General features: G+C 41.1%; 1 protein-coding gene across 5 annotated transcripts in view; it reads right to left on the bottom strand.

Moving 5' to 3' along the window:
* The window catches only part of OGT (O-linked N-acetylglucosamine (GlcNAc) transferase), a 42883-nt gene extending 23580 nt beyond the window's left edge, over positions 1-19303 (bottom strand). Inside the window, exons 1-6 of one of the 5 annotated variants that reach the window (XM_063804768.1) lie at positions 19124-19303; positions 18909-18951; positions 15887-16067; positions 14173-14416; positions 7614-7682; positions 4225-4341 (exon numbers count right to left, since the gene is read on the bottom strand). In XM_063804768.1, the coding sequence (XP_063660838.1) occupies positions 4225-4341; positions 7614-7682; positions 14173-14416; positions 15887-16067; positions 18909-18945 (648 nt within the window). In that variant the 5' untranslated portion in view covers positions 18946-18951; positions 19124-19303. Of the gene's footprint in view, positions 1-4224; positions 4342-7613; positions 7683-14172; positions 14417-15886; positions 16068-18908 lie in introns of all 5 variants that reach the window. The other 4 variants (XM_063804769.1, XM_016943032.4, XM_063804770.1 and 1 more) reach the window with 4 other exon arrangements.
* Positions 19304-20707: the final 1404 nt, after the last annotated feature.

Genomic DNA, 20707 nt, shown 5'->3' with positions numbered 1-20707 from the left:
ACGGAGTGTCACTCATTATTTATTTTTGGAGACGGAGTGTCACTCACTCTGTCGCCCAGCGGCTGGAGTGCAGTGGCACGATCTTGGCTCACCGCAACCTCCTCCTCCTCCCGGTTTCAGGCAATTCTCCTGCCTCAGCCTCCTAAGTAGCTGGGATTACAGGCACACGCCACCGCACCGCACCCGGCTGTTTTTTTTTCTTTTGTATTTTGAGTAGAGATGGGGTTGCACCATGTTGGCCAGGCTGGTCTCGAACTCCTGACCTCAAGTGATCCACTCGCCTCAGCCTCCCAAAGTGCTGAGATTACAGGGGTGAGCTACCGCACCCGGCCTAAAAGTTTAATTTAAATCTCCATTTTTATTACAATTTGTTGAAGTAAGAAGGTCAGCTTCCCAAAGTTTGAATTTTGCTGACTGCATCCCTATGGTGTCCTTTAACACGTTTCCTGTCCCGTGTATATCTCCTGTAAATTGGTAGGTAGAACCAGAAGCTTAATTAGGTTTGTGTTCTTTTCTCTTTGTGCAAGACTACTTCACTGGTGAAATTGTTTACCACAAGGTACTTACTACCTGATTGTATCTCGTTTTTGTCACTGATAAATGCTTTAACTTTTTTTTTTTTTTTTTGAGATGGAGTCTTGCTCTGTCGCCCAGGCTGGAATGCAATGGCGCAATCTCAGCTCACTGCAACCTCCACCTCCCAGGTTCAAGAGATTCTCCTGCCTCCTCCTCCTGAGTAGCTGGGATTACAGGCTCCTGCTACCATGCCCGGCTAATTTTTGTATTTTTAGTAGAGATGGGGTTTCGCCATGTTGGCCAGGCTGGTCTCGAACTCCTGACCTCAGGTGATCCACCTGCCATGGCCTCCCAAAGTGCTGGGATTACAGGCGTGAGCCACCAAGCCCAGCCTAAATGCTTTCACTATTAATGGTGATATTCTATCATTCCTTCTTCACTTATTAGCTAGAATGCTTTTATAAAGAAAAGCTTCCCCCATCAACTATTGGGTTACTCTATGGTCTAGTTCATACAGGAGAGGGAAGACATATGCTTTATTCTTTTAATTTTTAAATTTAAAGTTGATATATAATTGTGTATATTTATGGCATACAATGTGATGGTTTGATCCACGTATACATTTTAGAAAGAGTCAACCAAGCTAATTAACATACCCATCACCTCACTAACTTATTTTTTTGTGGTTGAGGACATTAAAAACCTATTCTTTTTGCAATTTTGAAATATACATTATTAACAACTGTGGTCACCATGCAGTACTACAGATCACTAAAACTTATTCCTCCAGTCTAACTGAAACTTTGATCAATATCTCCCTTTTCCCCATCCCTCCTCCACCCCCCCAAGCCTCACCACCCTTCTACTCTCTGTTTCTATGAAATCAACTTTTTTAGATTCCACAAATAGGTGACATAATACAGTATCTACTTTCTGTGCCTGGTTTATTTCACTTAGCATAAAGCACAGATAACAAAAGCAAAAATATGCAATGAGATTGCATCAAACTAAAAAGCTTCTGCACAGTAAACAATTACACAGAGTGAATAGGCAACCCCGGATTAGGAGAAAGCATTTGCAAACTATACAACTGATAAAGGGTTAAGAAGCTCAACTCAGTAGCAAATACGCCCATTAAAATACGGGCAAAGGATCTAAACAGACATTTCTCAAAAGAAGAGGTACAGGCCAGACACAGTGGCTCATGTCTGTAATCCTATCACTTGGGGAGGCCAAGGTGGGAGGATCACTTGAGCCCAGGAGTTCGAGGTTGCAGTGAGCTATTATGGCGCCACTGCACTCCAGCCTGGGCAACAGAGCAGGACCTCATCTCAAAAAAACAAAACAAAACAAAACAAAAAAAACAAATGGCAAGCAGATATATAAAAAATATGCTCAACATCACTAATCATCAAGGAAATGCAAAATAAAACCATGAGTTAGCATCTCACACTTGTTAGTACAGCTATCATCAAAAGGACGAATAATAACAAGTGTTAGTGAGGATGTAAAGAAAGGGAAGCCTTGTAACTGATGGGGGAAGTATAAATTGGCACAGCCATTTTGGGAACTAGTATAAAGGTTCCTCAAAAACTTTATTCTTCTCTTTTTAACCAGTTTTCCAAATTAATTGTTCCTTATAAGTCTTCCAAAGATGACCAATGAATTTTTTAGCATAATTATAAGCTCATAGATTTAAACATACTTGATAAGTTTTAGTATATTTCAGTTATTATTCCTATTGATGCTCAAGTCTGCATCTTTAGCCAGTGGGAGCCTCCTCAAGTTGCTTCCTGAGTCCTTTTGATGCAAAGTAATATGTCAAAGCTTCCTTGCTTTCTGGTATGACAAGACACTCCAAAAATTTTTTTAAAATTCCTGCCCCAGACCTGGAATCTGCCTTTTCACCAAGAAGCCCTGCTTCTTTAAAGCCCATTTATAAAAATCATTTTTAATTACTAAAGTACATTTTTTTTGAGACAGGGTCTCACACCGTCGCCCAGGCTGGAGTGCAGTGGCATGATCACAGCTCACTGCAGACTCAAACTCCCATCTCAGCCTCCCCAGTAGCTGTGTGTGTGTCACCACGCATAGCTACTTTTTGTATTTTTTGTAGAGACAGGGTCTTACTATGTTGCCCAGGCTGGTCTCAAACTACTAGGCTCAAGCAATCCTCCCACCTCAGCCTCGCAAAGTGCTGGATTACAGGTGTGAGCCACAGCACGCAGCCTAAAGTACATTTTCAACACAAAATTGGAAACTGCCATACCATGTACTATCCAGCAGATGCTGCAATAAAGATGTTTCTCAACTTAGGATGGGGTTATGTCCCGATACACCCATCATAAGTTGAAAATATCTTAAGTCAAAATGCATCTGTAACACTTAGTGAACATCCTAGCTTAGCCTAATTTTTTTTTTTTTTTTTTTTTTGAGACAGGGCCTCACTTTGTCGCCCAGGCTGGAGTGCAGTGGTGCAATCTTGGCTCACTGCAACCTCCAGCTCCCAGGCCCAAGCAATCCTCCCACCTCAGCCCTACAAATGGCTGGGACTACAGGAGCACACCGCCACACCCAGCTCATTTTTGTAGAGACAGGGTCTCGTTATGTTGTCCAGGCTGGTCTTCAACTCCTAAGCTCAAGCAATCTGCCCACCTCGGCCTCCCAAAGCACTGGGATCACAGATGTGAGCTATCACACCTGGCCCGCCTAGTCTCATTTTAAACATGCTCAGAACACATTAGCCTACAGTTAGGTAAAATTACCTAATACAAAGCCCTTTTTTAAAACTTTAATATGAGTTTTATTTTAATTCCAACATTTATTTTAGGTTTGGGGTACACATGCAGGTTTGTTAAATGGGTAAATTGTGTCACAGCAATTTGGTATACAAATGATTTTGTCACTCAGGTAGTGAACATAGTACCTGGTAAGTAGTTTTTGTACCCTCACACTCCTCCCACCCTCCACCCTCAAGTAAGCCCCACTGTCTATTGTTCCCCTTTGTGTCCATGTGTACCCAATGCTTAGCTCCCACTTGTGAGAACATGCGGTATTTGGTTTTCTGTTCCTGTGTTAATTCACTTAAGATAATAAACTCCAGCTGCATCCATGTTGCTGCAAAGGACATGATTTCATTTTTGATGGCTACATGGTATTCCATGGCATATATGTACCACATTTTCTTTAGCCCACCGTTGATGGGCATCTAGGTTGATTCCATGTCTTTGCTATTGTGAAGTGATGAACATACGCATGCATGTGTCTTTATGGTACCTTTTTATTTTTTAATCTTAGAGACAGGGTCTCACTCTGTCACTCAGGCTAAGTACAGTGGCATGGTCACAGCTCACTGCAGCCTCAAACTCCTGGGCTCAAGTGATCCTCCTGCCTCAGCCTCCTTCTTATTTTATAATAGTGTGTTGGGCACCTCATGTAATTTACTGAATCTTGTACTGAAAGGGAAAACCAGAATGGCTGCATGGGTACTCGAAGTATGATTTCTATTGAATATGTATCTCTTTTGCACCATTGTCAAGTTGAAAAAATATTTAAGTCAAATCATTGTTCTCTGTAAGTCACATACTGCCTATACCACCAGAGAAACAAAGATATAATGTCACTGGTTAAGACCTATTATTCAGTTCTAGTAAAAACACTATATGCATAAGCACTTCAAAAATACCAATTATTAATTTAATGACTAACCTTTTCAAAGTGATGAATCGCAAGCCAAATTTCCCCTTGTGCATTGAAAACACAGCCAAGATTACTCCAAGCTACTGCAAAGTTCGGTTGCGTCTCAATTGCTTTCAAATAACATGCCTTAGGAGGGGTTAATGAAAGAAGATGGGAGGGAAAGGAGGTAAAGGGAAAGGGGAAAATTTGTAAAGGGAAAAAAAAAAGATTGGGGGGAGGGGGGGAAGAAGGTGATATCATTATTCCTTCTCTGACCAGCCAAAAGTGACCCTGCAGCATAGGCTCGCTTGCGCCAAAACTAATGCGCTGCCACAGCTGGCTGCTCCTGCGCCTGCGCCACCAGAACCCAAGTGCAAACCACCATGTTCAGTTCTGCCAACCAAAGACCAACCCTTACACTGGGACTTAACTGGGAAGTCAGTTGCTATAAGGCTCTATGCTGGAGTTCTCTTATCCAAACAACTACGGGCCCTTGTGATGTTTTCAAGTGCTACCTAGAGGGCGCAACTTGAGGCCGAGTTTTCCTACCCCCACTGTTTCCCAAAGTGTGTTCTATGAGGTGTTAAGAGGTATGGCTGAAAAAAAAAGGAGTTCATGATCAAATAAATTCGGAAAATAAGTTTCTTTACTGGACTTCCCTAAGCCTTTAATAGTATAACAGGGTTCCCTGAACTTAGTTGACCATGGAACTCTTCTTTCATTGGGCATTTTATTAGAATACTATGAAACACATTTTGGGAAATGCTGCTCTTCAAAAATGTTCCTCACTAACATCAAAACTATGCTACTGAGGAGAAAAATGTCTTTCTGCCAAGTAGGATATCATAAAGCCAGGCTTTAAGTTACATTCTCACAATGCCCCTGTCTCCCAAGGAGGACTGAAGCTGAAACCTCACATGACAGGATTGCACCTAGGTTGAGGTCCCTGTAATGCGAGCGCAAACATCGCTTGCGCAACCTAACAGCATCGCACTGCGCAATCGCTGCGAACTGCTGCGCTACATAGAACACCCCTAGACGCAGCAAACGGCCAACCAGATCCATTAATCTACTAGACAGGCCCATGGAGAATATTTGTTTAATGAGATTAGTTGGACTCGAGGTATGTTAAAACCCAATTTTATCCAAAAAGGCTACAGAATAGGACTGAGGGAGCCAGTCAATCAGATTACTCATCTAGTCAACCGTTCACAGGGGTTCATTCGCACGCAATGCGCATTAACGCTGCGCAGCCTTTGCGCTACTGCAGGGTCACAGCGCATCATCAGAAGAGCAGAATGCTGCAATCCAAACAAAGAAGAAAAAAGGAAAAAAAATGAACAACAAGAAGAGTTAGAAGCTTTTACTAAGTAAATTATCTCTAATAATTTTTAATATCAATTAACTTTTACTTATCTTTGACAGAATTGTGGCTATAGTATAAAACATTCTCTTACATAACTTGCTTGTAAATAAAATTATTTTAAGCTGTTTCTGAAGCCACAAGACAGAAGATTCAGGCATGGAGGCAAATTGTTTTGCTGTGGCAGTTACAAACCCGTTACCATATTTCTCATCATGTGACTTTTCGGTGCGTTCCTTGCTGGAAGAGGAGGAGGAGGTTGTGTGTCTGCCCTAGATCCAGGCCTCGAGCTCCCTTCAGCGAGGCACCTTACGCATGGAATAGGAGGTTTCACCCACCTGAAACCTTCTAAATACAATATCAATGGTGAAAAACCAAAAACAAGAGAGAAAATAAAAACAAGATCATTAGTAAAAGTTCAACAAAGCAATTGAAATTCTTTGGATGTCTATTACATATGGGAATGAGGACAGTCTCAAGTCTGTAATATGGGAAACATGCAGAAGGGAGAGGGTTAATCAGGGCTATTGCATACAGCAGGGATTTTTGCTGGAAGAAAGGCTCTTCATTTTCTACAAAGACAACTTAATTTTGCTTCCATCTACTAGGAATATGCTGGCTTGAATTTTCAAATGCACTGATTACAAAAGAAATACATTGCATTTCACTCAAGAGTATTTTCTTGTTTACTAAGTTCTCACAAAAAAACAGAATAACATTTTTCAAACTAGGTGTCTCCAGAGCTCTGAAATAAAGAAGTCAGCAACCTAAGGCAGGCGCAATGTCTCAGCCTAAACCGATCTCTAAAGCTGCAGTGAAGTGCAATTCATGTTAGCTGTCCGCTTGGTGGGGTGACAATTAATAGGAGCTTATCAAATATTTGTTCTATAAATTACCAATTAGATTTATCAGCTAAGATTGAAATCAATTACAATTCATTAGCTGGCAACCTACATAAGGTTAATTCAAAATGTCAGCAGAATTTATGAGCTGTGCACTTAAAACTAGTGCCTTTTAAAACATTAGATGGTGCTGAAAAGCCTTCTCCCTCCCTGGATGAAGCAGTCAAACAGACAGCTACGCTGCGCATACACTCCACGCATTAGCATGCGCGTGGGGCTCAGAGCAACAGGTGGGAGTTTCAGAAGCATTCTGGTTTCTCCCCACTCCTCACCCCTGCAGCGCGGTTGCGTAAGGTGGCTTGTAACAAGACAACTGCATTTATAAATTTAATTTTAAATTATACCAAAAGCTTTAATTAACCCAACCTGGTGTTCAAATTCATTATTTGGAAACACAGAATGCTAAAAGCCACCTTTCCACTTTGGCAAGTTTTCTTTCGATCAGTCCATTTCCCAAACAAACCAGCTTTGTCCTTCTGACCTTTTTTTTAAGGGGTTGGGGTGGGGAGGAATAAAAGAAGGAAATGAGGAAGAAAAGAAGGTAGACAACTAGGATTGGAAAAGAGGAAAAAGGAACTTGGGAAGGGAGTGGGGACAAGGGACAGGATGTTCCAATTATTAATTTGTAATCATTTTAACAGCCTTTCTTCCACTGTAAAAAGGGTGAGGAAGATGAAGGGAGGAAGGTTAAATAAGAATTTTAAATGCCAGTATTACAGGGTAACATTTGGATGAAATTCTTCTCCACTTACAAGCCACAAAGGACTTAGAAGAGCAGCATTTTCAATGGCACCTGCATCATATAGGAGTCTTGAGCCAAATCACAGGCGCTCTGCTTGTCACCAGCAGGCAAGCCTCAGATTTGAAGGAATGTTATTTATTCCCACATAAGATCATGACGGAGCCCAGTGTTATAAAGATGGTCTAGCTCAGCAGAAAGGCTCCAAAATGTTCAGGTTCTTGCTTTACCCCCAGATTTAGAACAGATATGCCAAAGCCTGGCCCTGCTCTATTCTGAGGCGATTCGTGCCGTCAGTTTTCCTCAGTTTCAAAGGACTGTTTTGTGAAGATAGCTCAATGAAGAGTTGAAGACTTGGCAAAAAGTACAAGTTTTCATAATACTGATGTTTAAATGTGTTCTATCAAACACCTACCTTGGCTTCTTCCAAGCGACCCAGGGCTTTGAGCAGGTTCCCCAGGTCACTGCGAACACAGTACAAATCCTAGAAACCCAGAGACGCTGTCATTAATTATACTCTGCTTTGTCAATTAAAAATATCTTGAAATCACTTTTAAGCATCTAGCTCCCTGCCATTTTATTCTATCAACTAAAGATACTGCCTGACAAACTTCAGTGCAGGACCACAACCCCTCATCCACAATTCCAAATCCCAAAAAGTTCCAAAAACTCATTTGAGGGTTAAACCTGACTTGAGGTGACATGAAACTATTTATAGAATTTAGTTATCTCACTTAGTACGAATACTGTCTTTTGCTGCGGAAATATAAATGTGTTTTACTAAAAGGTGCTGCTCCAGACTTTTCTGGGTGTTTTATATATGGTATTATCTTTCTAATATCCTAAAAATTCTGAATGTTGAAATGCATTTGGCCCCATTAGCTTCACATAGAATACTATGGGACCTTACTAGAGCTTCTTTCTCTCCTCCCCAAATGTCAGTCACATTAAAAATATATATATCAGGCCGGGCGTGGTGGCTCATGCCTGTAATCCCAGCACTTTGGGAGGGCGAGGTGGGAGGATCACCTGAGGTCAGGAGTTCGAGATCAACCTGGCCAACACGGCGAAACCCCATCTCTACTAAAAATATGAAATTAGCCAGGCATGGTGGCGTGTGCCTGTAATCCCAGCTATTTGGGAGGCTTAAGCAGGAGAATCGGTTGAACCCAGGAGGCAGTGACTGCAGTTAGCCGAGATCGTGCCACTGCACTCCAGCCTGGGCGACAAAGACTCTTGTCTCAAAAAAAAAAGGAAATATATATATATATATACACACATACACACACACACACACACACACACACACACACATCTCAAATATTTGTCCAACTATGTTATTCGAGGTTATGATGAATCACTTCTGTATCAAGGACCGAAAATTTTCCAGAGTGGAAAAAAACATATTTAGCAAATGACTACCTATGAGCAAACCTACCCTTAGGCTGTCAGGCATATTTAGAAACTCTGACTTCATTTCACTATCGGGCAGAAGAATTATCCAACCAAAGCCTCAATCCTGGCACCTGCCACTAGATTACTCATTAGTATTAAGTGCCATTAGAGTTGAGTGGGTGAATAATGAAAAGCAGTTGACTCTGCTTTTTATTAGCAGCTCAATTGTGCTGCTAGTCATCTGACTCATCAGTCCGTTCATCTGGATGAGACACTCATCACAACAGTGAGCTTAAATTTTTATTTGCCCTATTTTGCCATTGTCAGTCACATCTACCAGTCAACAGGCAGAAACAATGACAACAGGAAGTATGCTTATTATTCCAAACTGTTCCATGGGTGAAAGAGACTTAAGTCCTAGAAAGTGAAATTTTGTCAACTGTGCCGAAAAATCATCATATATATGATTTGCTCTGGAACTATATTATGGTTTCCAAAATCACTTAATTCTACTGATAAACAGCTTTTGTGGTTGTATAGTATCATCCATCAGGTGAACCAAAAAGTCTGCCAACAAAGTACAGGCTGCCACACAACAATCTTACGGTCAGCCATACTGGGTCAGTTCCATGATCTCCCTGACTCAATACTGTCCTTCAAGCAATGACTGATGTTCTAGAGAGTAAGGTTGTCTCCCATCACTTCAAGCACAAAAGGCTAATACTAATCCTCAAAACATCAAAGGTACCATTTATCTTATTTGACTTCTCCTCTAATTAGCCTGAGCACTTTTTAACACTATACTCTCAGAAGTAATGAATTACATAATCTTGCTATCTACTTTGTATGGTTATGTTTTTTTCTAAACTGAAAGGGTTACCCCTGTTTTGGCAGACCATGACTGCATAATCCAATCCATGCATACAAGCTCCTTCTACTACTTGATAATTGTGGTTATACATGTTTGGACTTTTACCAATTCCTATGCCTTTTCTAAGTCATAATAATCAGAAGTCTTGCAATAATTCTCCAACAATGACTGTAATGGCCATACATAGTAGCCAGCTGTTGCGTAATTTTATTACCCTCTAGTTTCTATGAACTCTTGGATGGATGCCACTTAAGTCCTGACAGCATATCTATATTTTGTTATCATCTAGATCCATTACAGTATACTATATCAAGTTAACACAATGCTCATAGTTAAAAATACATTATCTTCAAGATTACTATAAGATAATCAATAAGGCAGTTTTAGGAAAAGCTAAAACATCATATTAAATGTAACGGTGAAATCCAATTCTCCTGTTTGGGGATCCAAACCTATGTGCATGAACAGCTAATTTCTAGAAAACGCACGGGCACCACCATTCTCCCAAAAGTTCAAAACCCAAGACATCACTTCTGCTTCATCTGTCAAATCAAAATGTTTTTGACAATTATATTTCTCAAAACTAGCCCATTTTATCCATCCCAGGTTAATACATTTCAGGCAAACTGTTACTCAATTCAATAACATGCCTGGAACTATAGGGAAAAGATATAGAATCCTTATCATCAAGGGGCTTACAATCTACGTGAAAAGACAAGGCACACACTAAATGCCCACTCAGTAGTAAAGAATTTTAAGAGAACTAGATGATGAGCTTATAAGAGAAGTTTAAGCTGGGCCTTGAAGGATGAGTAGGGTTTTAATAGACAAAGGAGGAGGGCACTGTATACAAGGGAAAATCGTGAGAATAAAAGGAGATGGAAATGAGCAAGATTTTCCTGTAGAACTATTTCTCCTAAGATTGCATCAGTTTCCTGCCTTTCCTCCTAGAGCCTCCCACCCCCACCAGCCACAACATCTAGACACGTACATACATATGAAGTAAAATCAGGTCGATAAAAACCTACAGTAATTCTCAATTGCCTCTCAAATTAAATTCAAACTCCTCAGCCTCTCTATTCTTTATAAATCTTCCAAATGACTCTCCTCTACTACATTCACTTCTTGTTACTACTTGACTCACCACTTCAGCCAAGGAAGTCTACTTGCTATTTACCTTCCTACAGAATGCTTAGGTCATAAGCACCCACTCGAGGAAATCTTCTGATTAATACTCTCCAACAATTATCATCCGAGGAACTTACACCATTTTTTCCTTTACGGGTCAGGTCCTGTCTTATATTATAACCCGCAACTTCCCCACAACACATCTCCCCATTTCCTAACAAAGCATTGTATGCACAATAAGCACTCACATATTTAAATGTGGCATTTGCACAGCAACCTTAACAAAAAGCAGAACAGAGAAGAATCGAAATATACAACAGAAAGCAGAACAGAGAAGAATCGAAATATATGGTTTTCTACAGTGCAGCTGTATAAGAGAGGCTCAGCAGTAACAAGTAACAAATAACATGACAGGAACACACATGATGGCCAGGATGCCAGCAGCTCTCCATTCTGTGCATCCACAATCAAAGCACAAGCAACAATTCAACAACCTATAGATTCAGAAACAGACCTGTTTAAAACAACTCAGGGTTATAGCCGTTACAGAAAGGACAATTTTATACATAATTTGCAAAAGGAATTGCCAGGTATAGGCAACTCTAGTGAGTCACCATGTAAAAGAACATGTGCTGTCACTGTAAGGTGCTATCTGCAATAACACCTTCAAATACAACAGACTGGCCAGGCACAGTGGTTCACGCCTGTAATCCCAGCACTTTGGGAGGCTGAAGCGGGCGGATCACCTGAGGTCAGGAGTTCAAGACAAGCCTGGCCAACATGGTGAAAGCCTGTCTCTACTAAAAATACAAAAAATTAGCCAGGCATGGTGGTGGGCACCTGTGATCCCAGCTACTTCGGAGGCTGAGGCAGAAGAATCGTTTGAACCCAGAAGGCAGAGGTTGCAGTGAGCCAAGATCGCGCCACTGCACTCCAGCCTGGGTGACAAGGGCAAAACTCCGTCTCCAAAAAAAAAAAAAAAAAATATGACAGACTAAAATCTTACCAAAATTATGAAAACACCCAACATTATAGAAGATAATTCAGAATGAAAAAAATGAGATAGCTGTCTCAAAGATAATTTCTATAATCAAGTCACAGAGAACAACTTCTAAATTGACATATCTATTAACTTAAAAAGATAAACACTGTTGAAAACAGTTACCAAGGTTACCAAAGATACCACCTTAACATTCTACTCTTTCACTGCTGCAAAACCAAAATAACCTGAGTTTCTTTAACCATTTTTCATAGAATGCCAACTACATCTATGATTCAGGTACACAATGTACTAATGATGCATTTAAGCACTGTCAACAAGAACATAAGGAACAGACGCAAGATTCTACCAGTACTGAACTGACAACGGGCATTTGACAGTAAGTTTAAATCTAGTTAAGACTTTAGATATCCTGAAATAAATTAAAATATGATCACTGTGGCATGTTTAGTTGAAATCAAGGGAACTTGCACAATCCCATTTTCATTCTTATTGGTAAAAACAGTAATAAATAAGTAAAGCAGCACCTTCCACTAGAAGAAACATAGAACCAGATGACAACACATGGCCATTCAATGCATTCAAGAGGTAATCCCATGATTTATTTTAGTACTATCTCACTTCCTTGGTAGGGTACAATAATAAGCTTCCTGCTAACAGCAGGTTAGATATTAAATAGCAAGGTTCCATCTCTCACTTTAGTTTTCCTTCTCAGCATAGTCCTACTGCTTGGGTACACTATCAGTAGCAATGATTGCTCTGCTACACACATAGGCAACTGGAAACCTGAGCCAAGGGCATTAGAGTTAAAGATGGCAAGAACCACAGCTGTGTAAGAGGGTACACTATCAATAAGAGTAGAATCAACCTGATTAATAAAGGGAAAGAACTTACTGTGACAACCGGGTACAGAGGTGAGCCCTGAGCCCTGGGAAAAATGGGGTCCAAGGCCCAGTGGCAGTACATACCGGGCTCCCTAAAACTTTATGTGGGTAACTAGCTAGATTAGTATTGCAATAAAACTTACAAAAAGTCACTCAAATGTACATATATATACACTGAGTGTCTCAGAAAAGATAGACAAGAAATTAGTTTCATTTGCTACCTCCAAGAGTGCTAACTGGAGGTATTCACTGTATCCATTCAAAAACCAATAAATTTAGAAGCTGGGTGTGGTGGCACACACCTATAGTCCCAGCTACTCTGGAGGCTGAGGCAGGAGGATTGCTTGAGCCCAGGAGTATGAGTACAGCCTGGGCAACATAGCAAGACTCCATCTCTTAAAAAAAATGTTTTTTAAAGCAATGGATTTTCTAAAAAGGACACGTTTAAACTCTCAAAATTAACTACAAAAATTGTTAATAGATGTCATCATGAGAAGTGACTTCGGATCTTTGAACAAACTACTAAATTTAGTTTCAGTTTCCTAACCAAAAAATAAGGGACAGCAAGATATGATCAATGGTTTTTTAACTGTGCTCAAGGGCTGCTTTGATGGGTGAGTGCCCTCTGGGCACATCATCCCACTTTTATTTCTTTTCACTTCAACATTTGCTTTGAGGATATTCAGACTCAGGTTTTAATATCTATTAATACTTCATTACTAGCTTTGTCCCCATGAAAGCCACATAACCCTGAGTCCATGGTTTTTTTTTTAATTGATAAAAATCAGAAATAATATCATCTATTTTGAAGAATTATTGTGAGGATTAACTAAGACCAATCATTTAAAGCTGTCAGTAGAGTGTCTGACCACACAGACTTTCAGTAAATGGTAGCTAAAATAAACTATTAGCCATTTCCAGGTTGGTCACAAAACTGAATGTTGACAATGTAACTTGGGAACTTTTTCTAGATTTCTATAACCCCACTATCATTTACCTCTTAAGTTTACATCTACTTTCTCTAACTACATCATAAGTTCTGAGGGAAAGTCTTATGTTTTTGTATCTTTCGGAGATCCTAAACACAGTATGAATTTAAGGTCTGCCAGCTGAGCCTTACTTGTTCCCAGAACACATCTGCAACTTAGACAAAAAAATTTTTAAACTAATCAAAAGCCCAGTATAAGTAGTATCATCTAAATTCTATGACTTCTAATTACATTGAAAGAGAAGAGAATAGGATATTGAGGAAGAAATTTTGTGGCCTAATTTTCACATCATTCCATATAGTGGCATCTTGTTTCAAACTATTTTATATTACAGATTTTACAGATTAAGACCCATTATCCACCATTCCTTGAAAATCAATTAACTTGCAAACACTTATCAGAATTTATCCAAAGTTAATCACAACAGAAAAAAGTCATGTGCTCTGTACTTTATACGTGTTATTTTAAAATTGATGTAGTTTCTTGCAATAAGAATTTTTATGCTTTTTAATATACCTTGCTAAATAAAACAAATATTTTAGCATAACGCAGACCAGCTAAAAGCAGTTTCACCATTTTAAGTACATACGCATTTCTAAACTTTTGACTTTATTCCATGTGAAAACCTACTTTAGTGTCTGAAATATCACACTATGTTTCTTTCTGGGTTTCTAGGAAGGGAAAGTAACCATTAAAATTTTACTCACAGGATTGTACTGAAGAGCAGAGACGTAAGCTTGTACTGCCCCTTCCATGTCACCCGCTGCTACCAAGGCGGCTGCCAGGTTAATATAACCATCGATGAAATCAGGTTTGAGACGCAATGCATGTCGATAATGCTCAATTGCCTCCTGCAACTGCCCTCTTTCCTTGTACACATTCCCCAAATTCGAATAAGCTTCTGCCAGAAGGGGGTTCTGTTTAATTGCCAGAGTGCTAAAGTGAGCAGATCTGGAAAAGGCGACAAGTGTTAATGCATGGGTATGCACGTTACAGAAAAGAAGGTATGGCCCATATGCAACTCAAACAGTTTGAGATCTGTGCTATTGCTCATTATATAATACCTTATCTTTTAACTAGTGCATAGCAAGAAAAATTTGGGAAATCAAAGATTTTCAAAAGTGGAGGTATTCTAGATTTCAAAATGAAAAGCTTTTTCTTATTAAATAAAATTATTGGCTGGGCGCAGTGGCTCACGCCTGTAATCCCAGCACTTTGGGAGGCTGAGGCGGGAGGATCACCTGAGGTCAGCAGTTCGAGACCAGCCTGGCCAATATGGTGAAACTCCGTCTCTACTAAAAATACAAAAAGTTAGCCACGCATGATGGCGGGCGCCTGTAATCTCAACTACTCGGGAGGCTGAGGCAGGAGAATCGCTTGAACCCGGGAGGCGGAGGTTGCAGTGAGCTGAGATTGCGCCACTGCGCTCCAGCCTGGGTGACAAGAGCAAAACTCCACCTCAAAAAAAAGAAAAAAATTCTAACTAGAGTCTTGTTACAAAACTACCACATTGGCCGGGCGCGGTGGCTGATGTCTGTAATCCCAGCACTTTGGGAAGCCAATGCGAGCAGATCACCTGAGGTCGGGAGTTCGAGACCAGCCTGACCAACATGGAGAAACCCCGTTTCTACTAAAAATACAAAAATTAGCTGGGCGTGGTGGCACATGCCTGTAATCCCAGCTACTCAGGAGGCTGAGGCAGAAGCATCGCTTGAACCCAGGAGGCAGAGTTGCGGTGAGCCGAGATGGCGCCGCTGCACTCCAGCCTAGGCAACAAGAGCGAAACTCCGTCTCAAAAAAAAAAAAAAAAAAAAAAACCCACCACATTGGAAATCATGATCATTAAGATAAAAAATGGAAAGCTATGTGCACGAGTTTCATTTTCCATTTAAGATTTAATGATGCACATCTTTAAGTGTCTAAATATGCCAGAATAACAATTATTAAAAGGACAGGAACACAAATTCTTCCCTTTTGATTAATTCAACTGATTAACTAAAAGCAACACACCATAACAACTTAATGAAACTCCAGGTATGCATCTCCTGCCACAGCATACATAACCATCATTTCTGAGCATTTCAGTCCCTCAAACTGACAGGTCTCATGAAAGGGAGACTGGATGCTCAGATATACATTGATAATAATTTATTACCTGAACAGAGTCTAGAAAGCAGCAGACCAAGATAGAAAAATCTAGAAAAGGTCCCTAGTCATACTGATAATATAACCACCACCACAAAAGGAAGGAGAAAAACTGGCAGCTGGGCATGTCACAAGTGGGCAAGAGAGCAGATGTGCGTTGGCGGCTCAGTTGAAACCCGGTACTGGAAAAATTTCAAGTTCAAATATTTAAGTATCATTTTTCAAGCTCAGCACCCAGAGGCAGCAATCACGAGCAGGTACCCCAACATCTCCTACCTGTCCAGCCTTCGACACTGGAAGTGTATAGATGAAAGTAATAAAAGCACACCAGTATTGTCTGGCTCTTGTCTCCAGAGCTGCATGCAGTGTCTCTCAGCTGCCTCAAAATCTCCTGCCTGATATTCTCGATGTGCCAACTCAGCTAACCCTTGGAAGGAAAGCATACGTTTCGTTGGTTCTGGAGAATCATCAAAACATTTGAGGGAAGGAGGGGGGAAAACAAAAAGTTAGAAATGTAAACCAAAAAAATGTAAAAATATGGTATATTTAACTTAAAAATGGAAATGCTTGAAACTATGTAAAGCACTAGAGTGTTCTGCACGTTATTTATATCTTCAAGTTAACATCAAGTGCAGAATTGGCATTTTTAGAATTCACCCATTAATACTTTCTTTCCCAGACTAGAAAGGAATATTTACTTCCATATGAGATTACATTTTATGACCAAAAATACTTTGTACTTTTAAATTATAAATCATAGGTAGCATCTAAGGATTCACTGAACATTATTCCTTATACCTTAGTTAACATACAGAAACAAAATATTAAACGTGTGATTTGCAAGGTCACAAAGACTTAATAATATCAGAATAACATATTGGGAAACGTAATATTTTGTGCCATATTTCAGGTTGGATTTGTTGAGGTGGAGTACTGGTAACAATCTATTAATCTTAACCTCAGTGAGGACACCAGATGTGTTAACTCTTTAAATTATATCAATTTTTGTATATTTCATAATTTAATTCTTTAAAAGGACAAGTAGAAACGAGCCTAAGGGAAAAACCAAAAAGTCAAAGTGCTATTTTTAAAACAGCTGATAAACAAGATGTTTGTCATTTGACAACAGCCAAAATAGTTAAAGGGGTCATCAAACATTTTAAATAAAGACCCAAGATTACACTGCTCCTCTACCATCCCAAACTCACAGGGAGACTAAATTGGCTAAATCCCACCCACGTTGGTTTAGCACTAACATTTTCCAAACAGCTCTGGTATTGACTAAAGGATTAAGACATTGCAAACAAGCCTATATAAGCCAGGCAGTTACCTGCAACTGCAATGGTCAAAACGTTGGGAGGGAGGGAGGATGGACGCTAAAATATATTTGATAAAGCGCAACATAATGAATAAATAAAAGCACTTCGCTGCAAGTGACTTAATCCAGATACACAAAGATCTTTAAAGGATATAGCTAAAGCCCAGAGAGGGAAAAAAAAAAAAAAAACTGCTTGTCACAACTGTAAATACTTAAACTGGGAATTCGACCGTAGCACTTCACTAGCTGGTTGAAATGGGAAACCATGGACAAATTATTTAATTCTACCAAGGTTAAGGTGACTAGTTCAAATTTGAGCCCAGCTCCCCAATCATCAGAGCTGATGAGCGTTCCGGAAACTGAGGAAAGCAAAGTAAATTTCCTGACAGAATGCACAGCTGACCACCAACACAAAGAGCATTGAGACTTGCATCCACATCTGGGAGAGGTTATATCTTTAACAGAAACTAAAATTACATTTTAGCTAAGTCTCTAGAACTTCCTAGCTCCTTGTTTTCACACACTACTTTGTCACTTTTCAATGCCGCTTATCTGCTATTTTAACACTTGAAACGACAGCTTTCTCAAATAAATAACACATTAAAAAGGGTAAGCTAGTACAGAATCCAGTACAGAATCTTAAACCTTTGAAAATCACGGTGGAGACGTAGGGAGAGGAGCACGGACTAATTATTAATCCCACTCCCTACAATTACGGATAAGACACTATTGACGATTCACCTACTACTTACAGCACAACTTCCAGAAACAGTAGCTAAAACCCTCCACACATCTCAACTGAGAAACAACCAAAAAATAACCTCGCGGAAAACCTCAGAAGCGCAGCCCCAATTCCCCACCCCCTTCCGCCCAAATCGCCTCAATATGGAAAGGCAGCTGAAGGACACTCCTACAATTTGGTTGTTTTCGTATTTTTAGTACCAAATGCTCGCGACTGAAGTGTCTAAAAGGGCAACCGCCTTGTACTTGTGCAGCTACACTCCAGTTGCTTTACAAACTCTTCAAGCAGGGATGGAAACTTAAAAAAATATTACACCCTGTGAATAAAGAGATACTGGGCTGAAGAATGGGGATGGCAGACCCAGAGGCGGCGGCGGAGGAATACATCGAGAAAGTAACACAAAGCGAGAATTGGGCGGGCAGGGTGGTCAACGCCAAAGCAGCAGCATCGGGGTGGTTTCTCCCCCAAGGATAGGAAGTGAACAGGGCTGGCAACCTCGCGAAGGGAAGGGTGTGGTTCCCCGCGGACAGGGTGGGAAATCCAGGCTGAGGGCAGCGGTGGAATTGGGCGATGGCAAAGGAAACCCCTGGAAATTTCCAATCTAAACCGGGACCGCTCAACCGAAAGAACACCAGAAAGGCACTGCCTAGCGGGGTGCTGCTCAATGTCCCCTCTTCTCGAGGTGACTTGTGGCACCATCGACGAGCTTTTGATCGTCCTCGGGTGATGCAAAGTGAGGATATGATTACATCGGAACGGCACCCCCGCCCTAGATTGGCAGAGAAGGACCAAATCTGGCTAAGGGGAAAAGACTGGGGGGGGGAGATGAAGGGGGAGATGGAGGGGAAAAAGGAGAGGCGATGAGCTGGAATTAGGGGAGAAAACCGCTGCAAAGGAGTGAAAGGGCAGGGATTCCAATGCAGTCCATTCCACGACATTCTAAGCGCGCACGTGTGATAAAAGCGCCCGGAGAGAGTGGAATGCTAGAACATTTAAGAAATAAAAACAAAGCAAGAAAGGCAGCAAAAAGCAAGCAAGGGAGGAGGAGGAAATATTCGAGAAGCGGACGACAGCGGAAAACCCGATGTGATCAGATGCCAGTAGACCACGAAAAGCTTAGCAATGTCACTGATGTAATGGGGATGGTTCGAGGGAAGGGAGGGAAGGAGTGATACAAGGTAGAGGACGGCGCGAGACCCCAAGGGGGCATCTGCCAAGGTAGAACGGGACACCGGTACCTGTGCTGTCGGCCACGTTGCCCACGGAAGACGCCATCTGGAGCTTCTCGAGGGAGAGCAAAAAAGAGGTAATTGGTCCTGCTGCCGCCACTACCGGCAAGAACGTATTTGGAGGTAGTAGTACAAGGGCAGCAGCCGTAGCAATGCTCTGGAGGGCTTGAGCGGCGGCAGCAGTTACAGGCTTCAAACCCTAGGAACTCTAATTGACCATTTACCTAGTACGGTCTTGAAATGGCGGCGACGGCTCCTCGGCCGAAACAACATGGGCCGGAACTACTTTCTGTTACAATCAAGTGCCCGCGCGGAGGTAGCCGGTAACCAGCGCCGCCAACAAAATGACTTCAAGCTGCAAAGTCGAGATTCCATGTAGTCCTCCGCGCAGCGCCCATTGCGACAAACACCACGGTGGAGACCGCGCATGCGAGCAGCCCTGTCAACACGACTCGTGGTTAGGGCACTCTCTGGGGCGGAAGCGGCCAAGTTTCTTAAGAGTGTAGCGGAAGGGTAAAAACAAACACACACACGGGACGGATACGTTTTTGCCACCGCGATTAAGAAGAGTGTTACTTAGCAGGTGGTGTAGTTTTAAACATAAATGCCAAAGGCGTCTAAAAAAGTTTATCAACCGTATTCGTACAAAAACGGATGGTTACGACTCTCACGGATCAATTCTGAGCCAGTCAATTCAGAAGATTGCCTCTCAAAGACAGCTGCTCAAAACGAGGAGCGAGAGGGTTCCGATTTGAGCCCGTCTTCATTGTGACTCGGCCATCGATTTCAGCACTTCGATGAAAAAGACTGAAGCTTTCACAGGGCCAGTTGAATGCAGACACCTTCAATGTTGGCCGTATAGCCTGAAATTTCAAAATCGTTTTGGTATTCAGAATACTCCTGCCCACGGTGATAGGGCAAATGTTTAATAACTCAGGGACATGCTGGGCGTTTGCACTCCGAAGGCAGCCATAAAAATGTTAAAGGTGATTCACGTTCGTCAAAATCCATGACTCTCCTCGAGTTGTGACTTCATTTCAACCAGCTAGCTCTGCACATTGTCACAGTCGGCGATTCCACTGAGCTCAAAGCAGATCAACAATGATAAATGAATTCACTTGCCATCTGCCTAAACCACACGTCTAGATTGAGTCATGAATTGCCTCTACTTCCTTGAACAAATCGGTTCTTACGATCTTCCTGCAGTTTCAAGTCTACTGTTCAGATATTTTGTCACATTGGTATTTATACCTCACCTCTTGTTCTAGAAACGACTTAAGGTAGCTTGCCACATCAGCAAGAAAGTATTACAAGCCACTGGAGGCTACAAGTTGGATCTCTGAGAGCCTTTTTATTTCAAAAAGTCCTTGATCTAAGAAAGCAGGTCAATGAATTTCTTCAAAAAGTTTTTGCTACCTAGCCCCTTCACTATATTTTTTAAAAAACTAAGTCCTCAAATTCTGCTTAAATTTCTTCAAAACAGTCAACAAACAATTAATTATGGAAATGGCACAGAGAAAATTCATAATGCTAATTTCTTCCATCCCATAATCAAGAGTCACATCATGCAGTGAAAAAGACAAAAATCACTACACAAACTCTCCTGAAAATTGGGCACCAACCTCTTGTAATTTGATTTAACTGGTAAAACCTCTCCCCCGCACACACACACCTACTACAAGTTCCCTATCTGTAATGAGTAAACTCAGCTTTTCAACTTTTAGAAGAGACTTCTCAGATTCCACTGGCAGATGTTTAGGCCTTGCTGATGAGCGGGTGCTAGCTAATTAACAAAAACTCTTTTTGTT

This window comes from Pan troglodytes, chromosome X (genome assembly GCF_028858775.2).
Source record: "Pan troglodytes isolate AG18354 chromosome X, NHGRI_mPanTro3-v2.0_pri, whole genome shotgun sequence".
NCBI classification, from domain to species: Eukaryota; Metazoa; Chordata; class Mammalia; order Primates; family Hominidae; genus Pan; species Pan troglodytes.
The sequence above is the reverse complement of the archived record's forward strand: the minus strand, read 5'-3'. Positions and strand labels throughout refer to the sequence as shown.